Source organism: Apteryx mantelli, chromosome 4 (assembly GCF_036417845.1).
Source record: "Apteryx mantelli isolate bAptMan1 chromosome 4, bAptMan1.hap1, whole genome shotgun sequence".
Lineage (NCBI taxonomy): Eukaryota > Metazoa > Chordata > Aves > Apterygiformes > Apterygidae > Apteryx > Apteryx mantelli.
The window spans coordinates 83811944-83830967 of NC_089981.1; the positions used below are offsets into that span (position 1 = coordinate 83811944).

Here is a 19024-nt window from a genome sequence, read left to right on the forward strand (position 1 = left end):
AATAAAGTAAACAGGAGTAGAAGGCCATAATTTTCCTTGGACAAAAGAGCTTCAGTATTTCCCACCCAAAAAAACATTTACAAAAAGTATATATGAATGATTAGAAGTTCACTAATTGCTGGATCAGGTTTCATAGGAATTATACCATATACTGCCAAAAATCTGATGAAAATTGAAAGAAATCTACTACTTGGAGCTGGAAATATTCCATATACAAACTTCGACTCTGCGAAAGTTAGATGGAGGTTTCTGGGTCCAGACCACAAAAATGAAATAAACATAGAAAACCACTCTTCCGCTCGCAGAAGTCTGAGGACATGAAAAGAAAACAGCTGGAAACTGCTGTTTAATTTAGCAAAATATTTATTGGCAACCTTTGGTGTTTTCTCCCAACAGCTGGATGGTGGCAGGGCAAAATAAAAAAACATGCAGTGTTCCACTAATTTGCTTGTAAAAGCTTCATTTTGGCAGCATCTGACACGTAACTAGGTAGCATGATGTATTAGATTAAGAAAGACAAGGGGAAAAAGGGGGTTTAATTTTAGCTTTGTTACTTCCTTACGACCAGCTAATGACACAATGTGCTGAGCAACCTCTATTTCCGTGATACCACTAACTCTTGGTGCTAGTGGTCATGACTTGATTACATTCATACAGCACAAACAAAACAATATCCAAACTGGATGTTAATATGTAATATTAACTTGTGTTAATATTTGTAAATATGTAAAATACATATTCTGTGCTTAACACAGACTTATCTCACAAGCCTACAAAAACTGAGAGCTAATTCAACTTCTGGATAAAGAGTCAACAGGAACAGCAGAAGGTTTAAGAACATTTTTGTTCCTAGAATGACTCACAGTTAAAAAAGAACACAGCAGTCATTAAAAAGCCAGTACCTACTTAGTAAAAAATTAAAAATAGCTACAACAAATGGAAAAATAAAGAAATTGACAGCAGGAAATAAAAATCTGTAAAAAATTGATGAAAGGAGCAAATGCACGTAAGGAGACACCAGTGGCTTGTAGCATTAAGGACAGTAAGAAAGAGTCAAAGTATATCAATAACAAAAACAACCCTGACAATGATGTTAGACCACTGCTACCTGAAGACAATAGAACTATCAATACAGCTGCAAAGAAGCACAAGTGTTCACTAAATATTTTTGCTCTGCATTTGTGGAAAAAAAACCCCAGGCAATACTATTCATATCATACAGTGACAATGGAATCATTTCCATTCCAGTATTGACTTAAAGGTTGTTAAGTAGCAGCTACAGAGCGAGACTCTGACATGTTTAAATCAGAGACTCTGAATAAGTTGCGTTTGAAAAAGTTGGCTGAGAAACATTATGGATTATTTATGTTGACTTTCACTAAGTTTGGGAACATCAGCCAAGTTTCAATGGCCTGCAAGAAAGCTAACATTTTGTCAATATTTAAAAAGGGAAAGGGGAGGAAGTGGGAAGGCATTCATGTAAAAAGATCCCACCTATCAACAAAAGGGGCATTCTTGTAGTAAATAAATTATTATTTCAAGCCCTTTTTGAGTTCCCAATTTGTGTAAAGAATGTTCATCTCTCATGAAGGAGCAGATGTGTAACATGAGCAAAATGGGCACAGAAATTTGCCACACTATTATGGAGGAAACCCCAAAAGCCCATAACCATGTGTGCTTCTGTCCCTGTCATTTTTCTCCAGAGAATCTGAAACAAATTCATGTTATTCCCACACCCCAGAGAAAAAATAAAACAATGTCAATGCTGAATATATGCAAAGAATGAAGACAAGAAGAGCTGAGCAAGCTCTTGAAAAATATGAAAACCAATAACTAGGTTTTGCAGGATTCTCTGATGCTCTGTCACTGTCACTTTATAAAACTTAACCAATGTATAGAGGGAACTCTGCACAGTGACTTCACAAGCCTTGTCTGATAGGATAAAACCAAATTTGGCTATGGATGTTGTCTTATCTGTGAAGAACTGAGTAAATGAATCTTGACAGATCCCAGAAGTTTCAGTCCTAACAGACTGCACAGATGAGAAATGCAGACTGAAAGGTGATTTGAAAATGCTCTTTAGGACACAGACTGACCTAATGTTGATGGCAAAAGGAGAAAAAAAAAGTATGAATGTCTCTTTAAGAGGATGAGAAAAAGAATACCACTTATAAAAAGAGAGAAGAAAAGGAGGTTTATTGGCAGGATAAATGACCGCTTAGACTAGATACAATATTGCAGAGGAACTTTGGATGAATATGCAAAAAAAGCTTATAAAAGCTACTATAGCGTGAATCAGCTGAGATCACTGATTCTAGTAAGTGGCTGTGACTGCCATCAGAACACTATACAGTGTAAGGCTGCTCAGTTTTCCCAGATCATGCTTAAAGGAGTGCAATAACGTCTCAGCATAATGCTCACACTGATAAAATTCTGTAGTGTAATGTTATGCAAATCTAACTAAAGACTGCAAACATAGGATATCAGTGATCAATCTGATCAGATACCTGCCCATGCTCTCCCAGATCAAACTAGTGGCTAGAGAGAGGTAGATGGTTCCCCTACTTGAAATGAATTCCTTTGTAGGAAGGTGAAAAACCTTCAAGATATGCCTACCCACCTATGCAACAGGATCCAAAGAACAGATGGCAGAATACTGGGATAGTTAATTTGATGAAGTGACCTAACCAGTTGTCCACAAAGAACCTAGGAAAGAAAGCCAACCAGATTGTATCAAACAGGTTGTAAGTGTGCAAAATGAGTACAAGCAGCTACTGGGCTTCTTCAAGGGAGAAGGGAAAAAGAGGGAGATCCTAAGCTATTGACATGGAAGACATCTCCTTCCTCCCCAGTAAAGGAGAGAGAAAAATATATTTTAAAAGCTGATGGTACCTCCTTCCTTTGGAAAGTCCTTGCTGTCCATAGCCACTAGAGGTCACCTTTTGGTACAGCTGCTGCCTATTTGTTGCCTGATTTGGGGGCTTTTGTCCAGGCAGTATTGATTCAATACGATTGTAGTTCAGACACAACACCTGCACAAAACAAACATAATTAACGAAACAGAATGCTGCTCTGCTAACATATTAGCAAAACAGACAATTACAACATTTTTCTGATTCAGAAATTTGATTTTTAGAAAGATGATTGCTCAATCTGAAGCGCTAAGGGCTTAGAAAGTTTGGTGCAATTCACTGATTTTGAATCAGTTTATTGTAACAATATTGTAAAACTGCAACAACAGTTGCAATTCACAGTGTACATTTTCCTATTCACCAGCTTTGTGCTGACTGATTACTGATGTTACAAAACCCACAAACAACAGTTGAATAAAGGAGATTAAAGTGTTTTTTTTTTTTCAATCAAAGGAAATCAGTTTATCATTAGTATTATTGCTATAAAAAAGACTGTGTCACAAACCCACCTTGACATTAGGCAGGAAGATTGAACCACTGAAAGATGTGAGATTATTGTTCTGTAAATTCACGCTGCAGACATTTCTAAACTGGTCTGCTGGCACCAGCTCTACAGTTCTGAATTAAGTAAAGAACATAATTATGGATTTAGAATACAGACAACACAGTTAAATAAGATATACAGGAGATATATAGCATAAGCAGATCCCTAACATGCTGGCTTTTGTGTAAGAAAGAAATGAAACATACTCCTATGAAAAAAACACCCAAATGAAAACCTCACAACAAAAACACAGTTGTTTTTCCAGTAGTAAACACTTGACTTAATTCTGACGCTGAAGGCGAGAGTCTGCTCTGCTTGCTTCTACAGCACGTTACTGGAAAACCAGCTCTGTCCCTCTTGGGCTGTTTTCATCACTTTCCAGATTGGCAGATTGGAGCTGCCAATCACTCAAATGACGTATTCTATTTTCCATTTCCCCCAGGGCCTGCCAAAACACCCCACAGGTTGTAATTGCATATTGCAGCTGCATCAGAGCCTGCTTTCAAGATGCCTGTTGCAACGTAATGGTAGAAGCAAGATACTCTAATGGTCAGAGAGACATTCCCCAAGTAACTCTAAGGAATTCACCCCTGTACCGTTGATATATCTCTTCAAGAAATTCAGGACTTGCAATTGTAATACCTTAAAAGGCGCAAAGCCAGTGTTATAACATTTGGCTACATTCTTTTACAGCAAAGCCTCAAGGAAATGAATATCCTTGGGGAAAAAAAAAAACTTGACAAGAGTGTTTAAATACTTCTTATCTGTTCCCATGTCTAAAATATTTTTCTGAAACCAAGAGTTGAACTAAGGAGTTAAAATTTCTTTGTGAACAAGAGTTGTAGTCAAGATCCCACCTATCTCAATCAGACCACAGACACTGATATTCCTGGTATGGTGATGCCACTGTTGCTAAAAGCCTTCTAGGCTATTTAAGATCAAAGGATGAAGACTGTGGACTGTGCCATGATAATTGTCTTCACATGTTCTAAAGTGAGGGACTTGTACTGACAGATGCAGGATACTGGGGAAGAATAAAATCCAAATATGTCTCCAAAAAGGCAGATATATACTTACAAGCCACAGAAATACCTTCCTAAAGATTATTATTATCAGAGATGATGGCTTGTAGGCAAATGTGACTACTGCTGTGTAAAATCCTCTGTTGCGGAACAGTGACTGTCACACTATCAGCAAATACTACTGATCAGTTAAGGATGCTTTTAATGCAACCATTCACAGGTCATTCTTGCTCTAAGTTCCTGTAGATCTATGATGGACAAGACAGCTCTTTAAGAAATCAGAAGATGGGAGAAGCAGTACTGCACATAAATATGACATATCTGTTCTCGCTTTGAACAAATTTAGGTTGAAAGGAATCAGATCAAATGAGTTTTGATAAAATAGAATCTCTCTTCTAGATACTGTCCTGGAGTAGGTACCCTATCTATCCTAGACATTTTCTGTCAAACTGCACGGGCAGCACCACTCTCTGAATGAAAAATGGAAGCATCTAGAGAAAGAACCTTTATTCAGTGAAACTGTGGAAAATAATCCTTTGCAATGTAAAATTACTCTCATTTTATGGATCAGTCAAGAGAACTTTACCTACAAACAGTAGGGGATATCAGCCACATCTGCTAAATACAGGTTCTAGCTTTAGATTTTCACATTCTAACCATGATATCAGATGCTACTTTTAACAGATAATGCACTTATGAAAACTACTGCACCTGATATTAGAGGTTGTCCAATTTAATTCTTGCATTTCTGTGAAGTCTGAATGTCCCAGTCTATCTGCAATCATATCAGAGGTGAGTTTGCCTCCAAACAAATCTTTTGCACTTTCTCCTTCTGTTGGATCCTGTTAAATGAATTTGAAGTGATGCCTGCTACATTAATGCAGATCTAGAACTATTATAGCAGTATAGGCAAGAAACATTTTAGCCCAGAGGGTAAATCAAAGAAATAAAAATGTTTAGAATCAAAGTAACTTAACAAGTGTTATTTTGGCTTTTTATCAGCAGACCTAGCTGTTTTCTTATGGAACAAATTCATGGTGACAGTCTGTGTTCTCTGAGTTCGTTTGAAATATAGATTTGTAAGTAATGTACACTGATTTCATAGGTGTTAGAAGTGTTGATGCTCCATAATTACAGTTAAAATTCCTGAAAGAACCCCGTTATGCTAGGTGCTATTACAAAATAGACAACTTTACCCTAAGAAGACTAAGGAGAGACAGAAACAGACAATGGGGTACTATGGAGTATATGAAGAGATTCCACACATGATATTGGCCAGTCTGATCTGCAAAGTCTTGATTTATAAAAGAATGATTTTAATAAAAGTTACAGTAATAATCTGCATACAGAATAACTTACTACTGCAATGCCATCTAAGGCTTTGAGAGAGGGAAGATGGAATAATACAAATAATCGGTAGTTATCTTGTTTCCAGACTATTAGATTTCCATTCATGTCCAGAATTATCAGATTAGTTAAACCCTGAGAAGAAAAAACACTGGTTTTAATATCATCACTTTAAAATATCCATATAAAGGGGCATTCAGGCTATTTTGTTTTCAGCTTTTTCTTCAGCTGTCATCTGCATGAGTCAAAAATGAGAAATCACTTAAAATCCAGACTTTACATTTAGATTAAAACCTCTTTGCATCACTTAAGCCACAAAAAAATCCCTTCAAGTGAATGTAAACTATACTGACATTCCCTTAAAAGCCTTTGTGCTCTCTCACAGTTTTGTAGTCTGAACATAAATAGGAATTAGCACCTCAGTCTCCAGTGAGTGTCTGAATCCAGCCAACAAAGTTTGCAATACATTAGCATTCCAGGCAAGCGAAAAAGAACTAAAATTGCTGCAGGCGTGGCTGTTTCTTATTTGACACGCAAAATTATTCCATGGATTGTAAGGCTTTATTTAGCCTACCATGTATGCATGATATTTAACTGTGCAGAAAATTTTGGACACAATCCAGCTAAAGGTTGAGTACCTGCTTCTCAGGAATGAGCATACTCAATCAAAAAAGATTAGACTGAGGTTCTAATTACTTTGGGTTCAACTGTAAACATGGATGAATGTAGCACCCATGGGCAGAACCTTCGATTATGTTTTCAAGTATAACTTCTTCAGTTCCAAGCGGGGAAAGATTGTGCTTCTAATATAATAAAAATCAAATTAATTTTTGAAATAGTAAATCCATATTTACCTTTAAATGGTGTATCTCTTGGTTGGTAGAAACAAAGTTATTGCTTATGTATAGCTCTATTAGGGAATAGGTTTTCTTTAAACCAATTAAAGAAGTGATTCTGTTGTTCTCAACGGAGATGTAATGAAGATGAGACAAATTTTGAAACACATGTCTTTCCAGGCTGGTGAGATGATTGTTATTTACACTAAGTCTTGTAAGTTTGGTGAGCTTTGAAATTCCTTGAAAAATAAACAAGACATACTTAGCGTAAAGTGACTTGTATAAAAAGGTGTCTGACATAGATGGTAAAACAAGTTACAAAGCTTGTGTTACTGGGTTCTGATGCAAACAGAATTAAAAGAGATTGCTGATAGCCCTCTTTGTTCATACACTGAAGATCTCTGCAGAGAAGCTACCCCTGCTACCACCACTCAAAGCAGGACAAGGCCAAAGAAATATTTCAGAGAAGCCTGCCTACTCATGGTCATCTTCACCCATCTGCCAGTGGCACAGATTCTTGGGGTGACACCTGGCTAACTGGTTCTTTTCCTAACAGTGGCAAAGATGTCTGTACGTGGCATCAGCTGCCCGCTTCTTTCTCAAACTACAGGCTTTCAGTAGACTCTCTGACTTCTTTCATGCATCAGGGATGACCTTCCTCCCATCTTATACCAGGGCAGATGCAACTCTACTCTCCAGAGGAATGTGAGCTATCTCCAAGTCATGCCACATGTCATGCAACTGTGCCAAGTCATGCAATGGAGCAGGACGATGGCTGTGGAGGCACTGAATCCAGCTCCCCATCAAAGTCCAAAAGTAAAACAGAATCTGTGGCACTGAAATGGGAATGCAGGAGTTACCAGCATCACATCTGGAAGCATGGATTGGGAGTTAGAAGGGGGACTGAAGTTAATTAGCACCTTTGCACTGAATTCACAGCTCACAGTAGACTCGACACCTGATTTTCAAATTAGTAACAATAACAATGTCTGCCATGCTACATGTGGGGAATATATAACATTTATGCAACAGCAATTAGATCAGCCATAGAGTAAACATATATAAATACTCAGATTTAAAAAATAAATACTTATTTTGCTGCAAGATAACTGTTCTGCCTTACTCCCTTTCTTAATTTCTGCTAAAGATGCACTGAGAAACTAAAGATCAGATTTTTCAATATTTGAAAAACTCACATCATTGGCAGCAAATAAGAAATCCTGCTCTATAACATTTCACTATAAAAACATACTTCTATTGTGTCCCAGCTTAACAGCCTAAATCATCACTACCCTGATAAATATAGTACCATCTAGTGTTGAAATGCAGTTTCCATCCAAAGTGAGTTCTTCAAGATTAAGACAAGACTCTAGACCTTCTATTTGAGTGAGATTATTGTTGCTAAATGATGCCCATCTTAAATGCTCCAATTTTTCCAAGTTGGAAATTTTGACGAGATGTTGATCATCCAGATCTAAGACAGTGATCTGTAATAAAACTCAGTGTTAGAATTGAAAGAAAACTGCCAGTCAGTCAATCCATAATTTAATTCCACCTATTCTGTGCTCAGGTTTTTCACGTACCTTTCACACTGATATCAATGGAAATTTCTTGGGTTCAGGGTGTGATATTTCCCTATTAGATAATGGAGCTATTCATCTTTAATACACCTCAAAAAAGCTCAACTTATCCACCAAAAACAAGGACTCTGCAACATAAGTATGCCAGTTCCCAAATGTACCTATGTGGTTTTAGCTGCTATCTAAACATAGTCAATTTTTCTTGTTTGCATTAGATCTTAAATAGTTTTGGTCAATTTAAATCCTTGTATCAATGTAATGTGATTATTTCACTGGCTAGCCTGCTTTACAAATCTTCATTTTACAACTGGACTTCAGTGGAATCAAGATTGCAGCCTAAAATCTAAGGATTATTATTTAGTCTAGCAGAGGCTGAGTGCAGAGCCAGAACAGAATTCATCCTATCTTTATAATTCTTCATACTTTTGATAAATATATTAAGTACTCTTTTCTCTTTATCATTGGCTAACAACTTCACTGATTTTCCTATTTGAAATACCCTAAGCAAACAAGTAAATATAGATACCAAAAACATATTTTTGAGTCAAAGAACTTTCTTACAGAGGATATACCTTGCAGTAGAGACAGGGCTGTCAATGATCTTACCCATAACCTGTTTCTGAGGAAATAACTGACGACACTGCAGTAGACTTGCCAATCACTGCATGACGGGGAGAAGAAAAGATCGCAGAGATTCACTCAAAAAATTCTAACTGTATTGTAGGGGCCCAGGATATCCAGTGTCATATCTAGCCTAAGACAAAAAATCACTAACATTCAGTGCCATGAAACTGGCTTTGCTGATGACTTAAGAACATTTTTGGCTTTATTATTCCATTTTCAAAAATATTTATCTTACACTTAATGAATCCATTTTCTGATGTCACAAAAGCATAATGTTGACATATGCTAAAACATTAATTTGCCTAGCAATTTCTATAAACATGAATTCCCTGTTGCATACAGAATAGAATGCTAGGCTCATCAACAGAAATATGTTTTCCTCTAGCTAGTCTAGAGTTTACACAACAATTTGAACTGACAGAGGAGCTTCTAACCTTTTATTCTTTGTAGTTTAACATGATTTCAGATGATGGGTCAGAACAGGTTAGGATGACCTTGGATCTTCCTTCACTGACTCTTACGGCTTTTTGTTAGCCCAGTTTCCTAAGGAAACCACGCTAATGTGATTGTGCTCTCTGTGCATCAGTCCACTAGTCTTACCACTAACTTTTAAACCTATAGGTGGGTTTCAACCCAATCTGTCAGATGACTAGGGCTGACTTCCTACAAGTTCCATGAAAATGTGCAGCTAGATGGGAGAGACCTCTGTTGAGAGGTCAGACCTCACTAAGCACAGGATAACTGGATAACAAGGTACAGTGCTAAACCAAACCAAGTCCTACTGCTCATCAAGTAACTGCTTAAGTAGTTTATAACTTTAGGTGGTCTTTCAAGGTGAGAGATAATGTTCAAAGGGTTATTGTATGTTGGTAATGTTTGTTGGTTTGAAATTAGACCTACTAGACTCTCTTCTTGCAATCTGGGTTTCATATTGATATTTATTAGAATTTTGTGAAAGTTTTAATCCTGCCAATTTGCAAGAAACAGATTGGTATAAAGAAAGTTCAGCATGCATGTGGTAAAGTTTATTAGGTTTTAGAACTGAAATATGCTTAATCTCTAAATTTTAGGGTAGGATATATTTGAAGGCTCAGTGTTAGAAAACTGTGTGGCTATGTGCCTTATGGAATTCATGTTTATACAATTTACCAGGAAAACTAATGTTTCAACATGTGTCAACATTATGCTTTTGTGACATCAGAAAAAAATTGGGTTCAAAATTGCCAGAATAAATAAGCTGAGCATAGCTACTAAATTTTCTAATGAAGAATTCTCAGGACCAATCTCTATTGATCAGGGAGACAGAATGCAAAGGAGCTGGCTGCCGTTTCCTGAGTCTGTCTGGTTCTTTTCTTATCCTTGTCACCAGCATCCTCTCTCTCTAAAAAATTGTTCAATATTCTTGAAGCTTCACTGACACTCTCCTTTGAAACACTTTCAGAGCATTTAAGAATCCTCAAATCCCTAAACAAAGCAAGTAGATTAAGGACTTGGTCTTGTCTCAGAAGACAATTCTCTAAAAACCCCACATAAGTGCATCTTATATTAAGCACATTCTTTACATACCTTAAAACTTTAAAAAGGGCAAATTTTCAATGCCAAAACCACTCCAGAGCAAAATGAGTGAGCCAAAAAATTAAATTAAAAAATATGAAGGCTAGTTGGAAAGGGTTTAAACACTAAACACTTCAGGATTACAAACTCTTTCATCTACAGTTAAAAAAAAATCTTCCCCATTAGAGCTAAAAGACTAAATCAAACACTCATGAGTCCTAGTGGTTCAGACCATGGCCCATTTATTCTAGTACAGAAGCAAATGAAAAATAGGGAAAACGACAGCAATGAGAATAAAACAGTTGTTAGAAATGCAGATAGCTGAAAAGGAAAGCAAAGAATATCAATAACAATTTGATGGCCAAGATAATCAAAGATGATAAGAAAGGACTACATAAATACATCAAGGCCTAATGAAATTCAAGCAATGATATAGGCTTGATATCACCTCAGGATTGTAAAATGGTCAATCAAAATATAGAAGAGATGGATAATCTCAAAACATATTTTTTTCTGTCTCTGGGAAGATTCAGGATGAGATGCTCATAATTTAACTGGATAAAGAAATACTTTGTATTGCATCAGTAACTAAAAAGTATCTAAAACTGCAACTACTGATGCTGACATTTTCAAAGCAGACAATTTTCAATCAAGGATATTAATGAACCAGTTGAAGAACACTCTGAGCCAGTCAAATTCATCTTATAAAAATCTTACTGTACTTGGGAAGTTCTGGAAGATTACGAACAGACTAAACCATAGACTAAAGCTATAACAGTATTAAGGATAAATAGGATGACCTGAATAGGGTATCCCGGAAAGGCTGATATGCAACACAGTAAACAAATAAAAGTTAATGGCTTTATTAATGAGTGCCAGTATGGTGCACAGCAAACAAGTAAAGTTAATATAAAATTGTTTCTGATAAAATTATAAATGTATTGATAAAACTAGCATCTTCTCCCTGATAATGTGATAAAAATAACGATATTCAAAATAAATGTAACTTTTGTTAAATAGATAAAAACTGGTTAAATGATGGATCTCAAAAAGTAAGTCTAGAAAGAAAATCATCATTTTATAGAATATGTTTATTGGCATTCTGCTGGAAATTCTTTTTGTCAACGACTTGATAAAAAACTCCCCAGAAGTCCTTCCTGGTAAATTAGGAGATGACACAAAGATGTTGGCAGGGTCAGGCCAGCCATAAAGAACAATTTTAGAATGGCCAACGTGGTGGCCTATACAGCATATATCTGCATAGAACAAATTTTAAATCATGTGGCTAGGAACAAAGAAAGTCACACTCACAAGAAGAAAGTATCTCAGAAACACTGGAAAGGGCTTAGAACTAATGACAGAAAACCAGATGAATATAAGCTTGTTCTGTTGCTAAAAGGGCACATACGTCAGTTATATTTAATCCTTGGACTAATAAGTAGGCGTAAGCAAGAAGAATTATTTCTAGGTATATAAGTCCAGTGCTGGAAGACTGTCTAATTTTGCAGGAGGCCATATATAAAAAGGATGAGGAGATACTGGAAAATGTTCAGAAAGGAGCTAGAAGAATTTCATGAAAATTGGAAAAACACTTTATAATGAGACTTTTAAGAAGCTAACTAAGTTAGTTTCTTTAAGATAAGATAGAGTGGGATGATCTGGCTAAATAAGGAATGGACTTCTAGTAATAACCCTTTAAAACATCAGAAAGAGACAAAATGAGACTTAACGGATGGAATTTGATCGTAGTCAAACTCATATCAGAAAGAAGGAGAGATTGGTAGACATGGTAGAGAGACAGGAGAAACACGGTAGATTCACTGTTACTTGAAATCTTTAAACCAATACTAAGAGGCAGTTTCATATCAGCAAACAATGATGCCAGCAACAGAGGTATCTGCATCTGTGGTGGCTGGCTAGGCTCTCTGTTAGCATGCAATTCACTTCAGCCTAAAGTACCCCTCTAAACTGTCAGGCGACTCATGTCCCAAAGGTATTTCTGTTTCTGCACTGACTCTAAGAGGAGCCTAGGGTGACTAGTTCAAGGGCGGGTATTTACACTGCAGATGACCAAAGTTAGGTGAATTTAATCCCAAACTGAATACTTTTCCATAAGATCTGATAAAGCTCAAACAGACGATATGAACTTGATGCAGAAATTACCATACAAGGCTCTCTTGCCTGCTTTATGCATAAAATAAGTCTAAAGGATCCTAATAGCACCCTCTGGTTTTAAAATATATTAATGCTAAAAAGGCAGTTGAATTGCAAAGAAGTTACTTAATAAATGACCTTTTCAGAGTCTCCTGGACCTTCTGTGAGGTATCAGGAAATGACCATCCCCAGAGACAATGTAACTATTGGTTAGATTTGAAAGTGCTTAAGAATATATCTTAATCCAAAAGCACCAATTCATAAAACTAAGACCACAAAAGAAAACTTTTACAGAAATTAATCTAACTGCTAGCCTAAGTACACTAAATAGCATCAGCCCTACCATTGAATACCAGTTATTAAGAAGTGCCTGTGAATCCACCTTGTTCTTGCTAATTTGAGACAGAATTTTAGCGCAAGGAAGCACACTAAGAACGGGTGGGCTTTCTTCATCAGTCCTAGAATATTCTAACAGAGATACCTGAGAAAAAAAAAAAAGAAGAAAATACTTACAGTAAGTAGATAACATAACTAGACATTCTGTTCAGTCCACATCTTAACATATAAGAAAGGGCTTAACGATCCTGTGATTCTTGGAAGAGGAAGGACATATATTAGTAGACATAGCAAATCATAGATCTAATAAGTTTACTAGATTTGCTAGACTCCTATACATCTTGCATATACAAAATTTTTAGAGTTTTCAACATGTAAAACAGAAAAGGTAGACCACACTAAAATATGCTGTAGTAACTAGAGTCTGTTTTCCTTTGATTAGCTGTGAAGATACTTATCCAGCTCTTTGCAGAAAGACATGAACTTACTCAGCATTCACTGTGAGCAGCCATAACCTCACTGGAACTGTGCTCTGACCATACAAAAGTTGCAATAGTATGATGATGCTCAGTTCAAGCTGACATAGCCCACTGAGTGCATTAACTTAGACTCTGACTAGGCTTCAGGAGTGCTTTGGGATATAGTCCAGTGTTTAATTAGGACATGTTTGTGCTCAGGGGTTAGGGAGAATCATTTCATTTCTGCTCATAAAATACTCTGCAAACTTACCCTGTGAAAGGACTTTAAAACAAATGTCCAGGATTTGGGTCTACATGTTTAAAAAAAGTATAAAATAATTGGTTTAGCCTGTTATTTTTCTCTCCATTGTTTCTATTTGGCAAACACAGTTACTTTCTTATACTTTAAATTCAGCAGAACCTGAACATGACTGTTTCCAGTATCATGCCAGGATATAATTTTTGGGTACTAGCAAAGCTCTTTAGAAGGCCAGTGTTTAGTAAATAATTTCTGACCTACTGCCAGGAGCAAAGACAAAACACAGCACTTGTTGTGAATTACAGCAAAATGGAAAATCAAACCCGGGTTATATTTGATCTTGCAATATAGTGTAATGCTTCCGCAGCTTCTTCGTCAGTAATCAGTACTCCATCTAGGACAGTGAGAGCCTTTAATCGGCCAATGACACTCAAACGCAATGAAGCTGGCTTGAAGAAAGAAATAAAGTGTTACAATTTTTTTAAATTGCCAATATAGTTTACATACCAGAATAAGATTTGCATTTCCTTTCTATTTAGCCTACTGTCAACTCATGGATGTCAAAAGTTAGAGCTCTGCCATAATCCTCAGCAGAGTCACTGTGTCATCCCTGCTTACGTAGCATGCCAAAAATACATGAGATACGGCACCTTCAGGCTAATTTTGATTATCCTGATTTTATGTGACATTGATGGGAATAAACTGCTCTGGAGTCACATGGGCTAACTAGAAAGTTAGTGATCCTACAAAGCTAATTGACACATGAGATGTTTTAGTATTTGTTTTATAATCTAGGAGTTTCACTTATGAGCCAGAAGTATTACAAAAGACAAAGAAAGCTTCATAGGACATGTAGAGAGATGTTTAAGGAACTCAGAGGTGTCACCAAAACCTAAAGATATCACCACAGATCTAGCCTATACATACAGAATATGCTGAACTGACCACTAGTTTAAATATAATACATGAAATACACACTCCTCACATAAAGAATAACAATATCTCTGCTTGTGGGTGGAATATAGATATATTTTGACAGCCAAATAAGCCAAATGTAATCTTTTATGAGCTAGATCAGCAAATGTACCCTCTGAGAGGGAAGAAGGATTTTCTGCTTTGCTCTGAACTGAATCAACTAGACATTGTGGTTGGATGCCTAAGAACTCTGGAGAGGGACAGTTCTGGTCACTTCTTAACTCTCAAGAGTTACAGTGTTGATGCACAGAGTTGATGGCAAAGAGCACAACAACATTGTAAATTTGATCTGTTAGAAAACTCAGTAATAACAGCAAAGAACCACAAACCAGAATTGGTAGCTCTTATTATTTCCTTTTATATCTTAGCATATATTGATAAGTATCTATTGATAAGCATCAATGAAATTTAAATGAGAGGCCAAACAGAACAGGAAGCATTTTTCTGGATGCTTCTTGGGTGCTCCAATGGAGTTCTGCTTCCCAGGTTAGGATGTTGTTCAAATTGCTTAAGAAAGGTACTTTATTATACAGAATTATACAAAATATTAAATATAGGATTAAATGGTCACTAAAAAAGACTTTCTAAGAGTCTTTCAGTGTCCTGTATTTGCAAGGTTTAACAGTGCTGATTCTGATTGAGCCCTTTTAAACAATATTAAACTGTACTGATTCAAAGGGAATAAAGAACAGAGACAAACATTTGTTCCAGAGGCTGGTTGGGCAGGATGCAGTGGGGACTGACAGAGAGTCTGTACAAGGGCTGAGTCTTGGCTTTCTCTCCAGGGCTCCAGCCAGCACAGCTGTGCTCCTGCACAGAGATATGTGCAGTAACAGAAAGACTAACAGTATATACACATATCCCCAAGGTCAGGGAAGTATCTCTGCTCCCATCCCTTATTCCGTGCAGCTGAGCCAGCAAAATTAAAGTCATGGCTTAGCTTTTTATGTCTGGCACAGCCACCAATAAAATTAATTCTTACGGGAAGCAATAAAGAAAGGAATTGTGCCTCGGAGATGTCTCCAAACAAAATGACACACAGCTTATTCACTACCGCCTGGTTAGGCTGTGACTACAAGAAGAGGTGAAGGACATGTGAGAACAAAGCAGCCATAAGATAGTCAAAAGGCTTCTTACATTGCAAGGACCTTTGAATAAAAAAGGAACAAGACCAGGTTTTAAGCTTTTATGATATAACTGTGGTCCTGGTTAGAATGCTTTCCCAGGAATTTCAAGCACTGATATTGTACCTTATGCCATGGGTTGTGTGCAATGTCAAGACTGAGTAGTTGGGAGTGTGTTCACGTAAGATGTTTATTTCTTCCCTAGTCTTTTTCAGCTGATTCCAGCTCAGGTCAAAGAACTGCAGTTTTCTTAAGTGCCTAAGGCCCTCAAGAGTAATCACGTGGTTATGGCTTGCATCAAAATACTCCAGGTTGGGCTGGAAGACAACACAGGTTTGAGGATATTTGTAGGGCTAAAACTGTAGCAAAAGAAACTTTGGTTAAAGTAATCAGACACATTTAATATTTAAACAGATTTAATTACATCTAATGCCTGGGATTCTCCTTGCTCACTACTGGGTCTGCATAGGGAGGTCTAGAGTGCTCCATTCATGTCCCCCTAAGGACAACAGAGGAGCCATTACCTCAGGCAACACCTTGGCACACCATGTCACATCAGAAGCCTCCTAACCGGCACCAAATAACCTCAGAAAAAAGAGCAATCTGGGAACTGGATCCCTGAATTTGCAGTGATATATATGGGAAAGCCCAGAAGTCCTGCCTAGGACTTAACAGCAGTTACTGTTATTCCAGTCTACAGACTACAAAAGCAACCATGGAAGAAAAAATGCTGTGTGGCATTCCCAGGCTGAAGGTGAATACTTCCCTTCCCACTCTGCTTCAGGCCTAAATAGTTCAGCTTATTATTATTATTCATCTGTATTTTGATACATTTTACAATTATTTCACTCTGTATATTAGGGGGCAAGGGGGAGAAAAGCTACATCGCCCAAATCACTGAGTAGGCCAGTGGCAAAGCCAGGAACAGAATTCAGGTGTCCCATTCAGTGTTGATCTATTGGTTGAAATGGCCATTACAATGTGATAAAAGTGATACCACTGTAATGTCATGATTCGAATTGGAGACAATACCAACAGGCATGAAAACTTCTGGCTGCTAACACTATCTCAGTATTCATGATCCTAGTTTAGTACCCCATTCTGTTCCATCGTGTGTTTCCTGGCCCACTCCTGTTCTGTAAGCCCAGCCCACAACGCTCCCACCTCTGCTCCTCACATCTTCTGTGTGAGGCCTTACATGGCCTCTCTACTTGAGCACTGAGGAGGGAAAGGGCCTGGAGGGAATTGTCATGACACCCTTTGCCCAGGCAATGACATCCCACTTCTGGGCCTGCAGAGTAGTGCAGAACAGAGCTGCTGTTTGAAGAGTGGAGTGGAGTCACCTTGTGTTTACGGTTGAAGAAGAAGCTTGTGCTAGGGTAAATCTACTATCACAGATCATGGAAGAGCAAGGGGTCCTACAGTACCACTGTGCATTCCAGCCTCCATATAGCATGAAGTCTGCAAGGACAGATTTCAAGACCTCAAGTAGAAGATCAGTTCAACTAAGGAGAAAGAGACCCTCTCTCCAGCTATCATCCTGCTCCCGGAATACTTCTTTGTCCAGAAGGGTTAACATTATCACAGTATTTGGTATCTGTATTGGGAAAGGTTTAAATGGTCTTGCCTATCACTGCTACAAACCTGGAGTAAGAACTTGTTTGAGGACACTGAATTTTGGATTTGCTGTCATGTTACTAAGTTTAACTTGTATAGATTTTTTTCCCATACAAGAATATTAATCTAGATAATGTTCCTTAAAAAACTTAGAGCTTAATGTCTCACCAAGTCATAAATATCATCTAGGGAAGTAAATTCATTAAAGCTGATGATAAGCTTTTGAAGTCTTTTAAGTCTAGTGATGTCCTGTAGCTTGCTCAGGCTGTTTCCATGCAAATTCAAAACCTAGGCAGAAAGTACAGCAGAAATTATGGTTTTATCAGATGTGCAAACAAGTTCTGTAATACTCCAAAGCTGCCTTTAAAATGAAAAAGCTTCAACTGCTAGAGTGCAAACATAAATACAATCCTATAAATCATAAGACTATAAAATATGACTCCAAAGTAACACAAAATAGTGAAAAGATAACTAAAGGATATGATGACTCTTTTTCACTTATTTGGAGACTATTTGTTCTGTAACTTCTCCCTGAAATAACAGTGGCCTGGGTGGATGGAGAGTCAGACAGACAATCTGTTCACAGGAGAAAGGAACAGGAAGACAGTTGTTCAGTTCATCTCTTTATTGGAAATTATTCATCTCTTTAATGGAAATCCTGGTGACTCTAAGGAACTGGTAACTCTTCCATTATTAGAGAGCAGTATGGGAAGAGATGAGCCCAGTAACGATGAGCAACAGATCCACTGAGGCTAAACACTTAGGAAAAGGCAAAGTGAGAGAAGAATTGCTATTATCTCACTACAGATACAGATCACTTGACAGATAGCACTTTGGTAAAACAGGAAGAAAATTGTTATTCTGCTCTTTCTTAACGTTGTCTCTAAATAAGCTTTAGGAAAGAAAAGGTTCATTTGGAGACTTTAAGAAAACAGGATTGAAAACATAATCAGCAAATATAGGAAATGCTATCAGCTCATGAACTAGAGTTAAAAATGGGACAGTGCAGAAACTATTTTACAATTTCAAGTATCATATATTTAGCAGGGCTACTTCATCAGAAAAGGGGGTTACTGGAAATGTCACACAACAGCTACATATGCAGCGTCAGAATTAAGCATATGAATACCCATGTGAATAAGCACTTTTCTGTGCTGCTATTGTAACAACGTTAACAAATTCTGAAGCTAAAATCTGTAGCTTGCTACACAGTTTTGATGTTTTTCCCTAGGTTATACCTGTATTCTGAAGTCAAATCTGACAAAAAAAAAAATCTTTTTCAAGAGCAGTCAGTATAATGTTGTAAACTCATGTACTCCAGAAAATTCAAAGGGAAGGCTGATAGTTTAAGCCATGTCCTGTTCTCAGATCCACTTAATGTAAGCTGTTTTTCAGTGAAATTACTTGTGCTCTACACAATAGGAAATACAATCAGGATTCAGTCCAACAATTGTAATTCACATTGTATAGTAACTCACAGGCAGGGGAAAGCATTTTGATTTCATACCAGTTTACAACTTCTGTTTGTTCAATATCACGCTACTGATGTCAAGTAAATGTAAGTAACATCAGAGTCAAGCCCAAATGGAAACCTTAATTTTTAACTTTGGTTTAGGTCACAGGGAAATCTGAACAACACAGTATCAATAATATAATACATTGTTTCTATTGTAAATTTGACA

General features: G+C 37.2%; 1 protein-coding gene across 1 annotated transcript in view; it reads right to left on the reverse strand.

Moving 5' to 3' along the window:
* Positions 1-19024, reverse strand: part of LRRC9 (leucine rich repeat containing 9) — a 46897-nt gene that overhangs the window by 7588 nt on the left and 20285 nt on the right. Inside the window, 11 exon segments of the mRNA XM_067295647.1 lie at positions 2893-3032; positions 3422-3530; positions 5190-5320; positions 5838-5960; positions 6680-6900; positions 7971-8148; positions 12917-13054; positions 13950-14075; positions 15852-15886; positions 15889-16042; positions 17511-17630. Of these exon segments, the coding sequence (XP_067151748.1) occupies positions 2893-3032; positions 3422-3530; positions 5190-5320; positions 5838-5960; positions 6680-6900; positions 7971-8148; positions 12917-13054; positions 13950-14075; positions 15852-15886; positions 15889-16042; positions 17511-17630 (1475 nt within the window).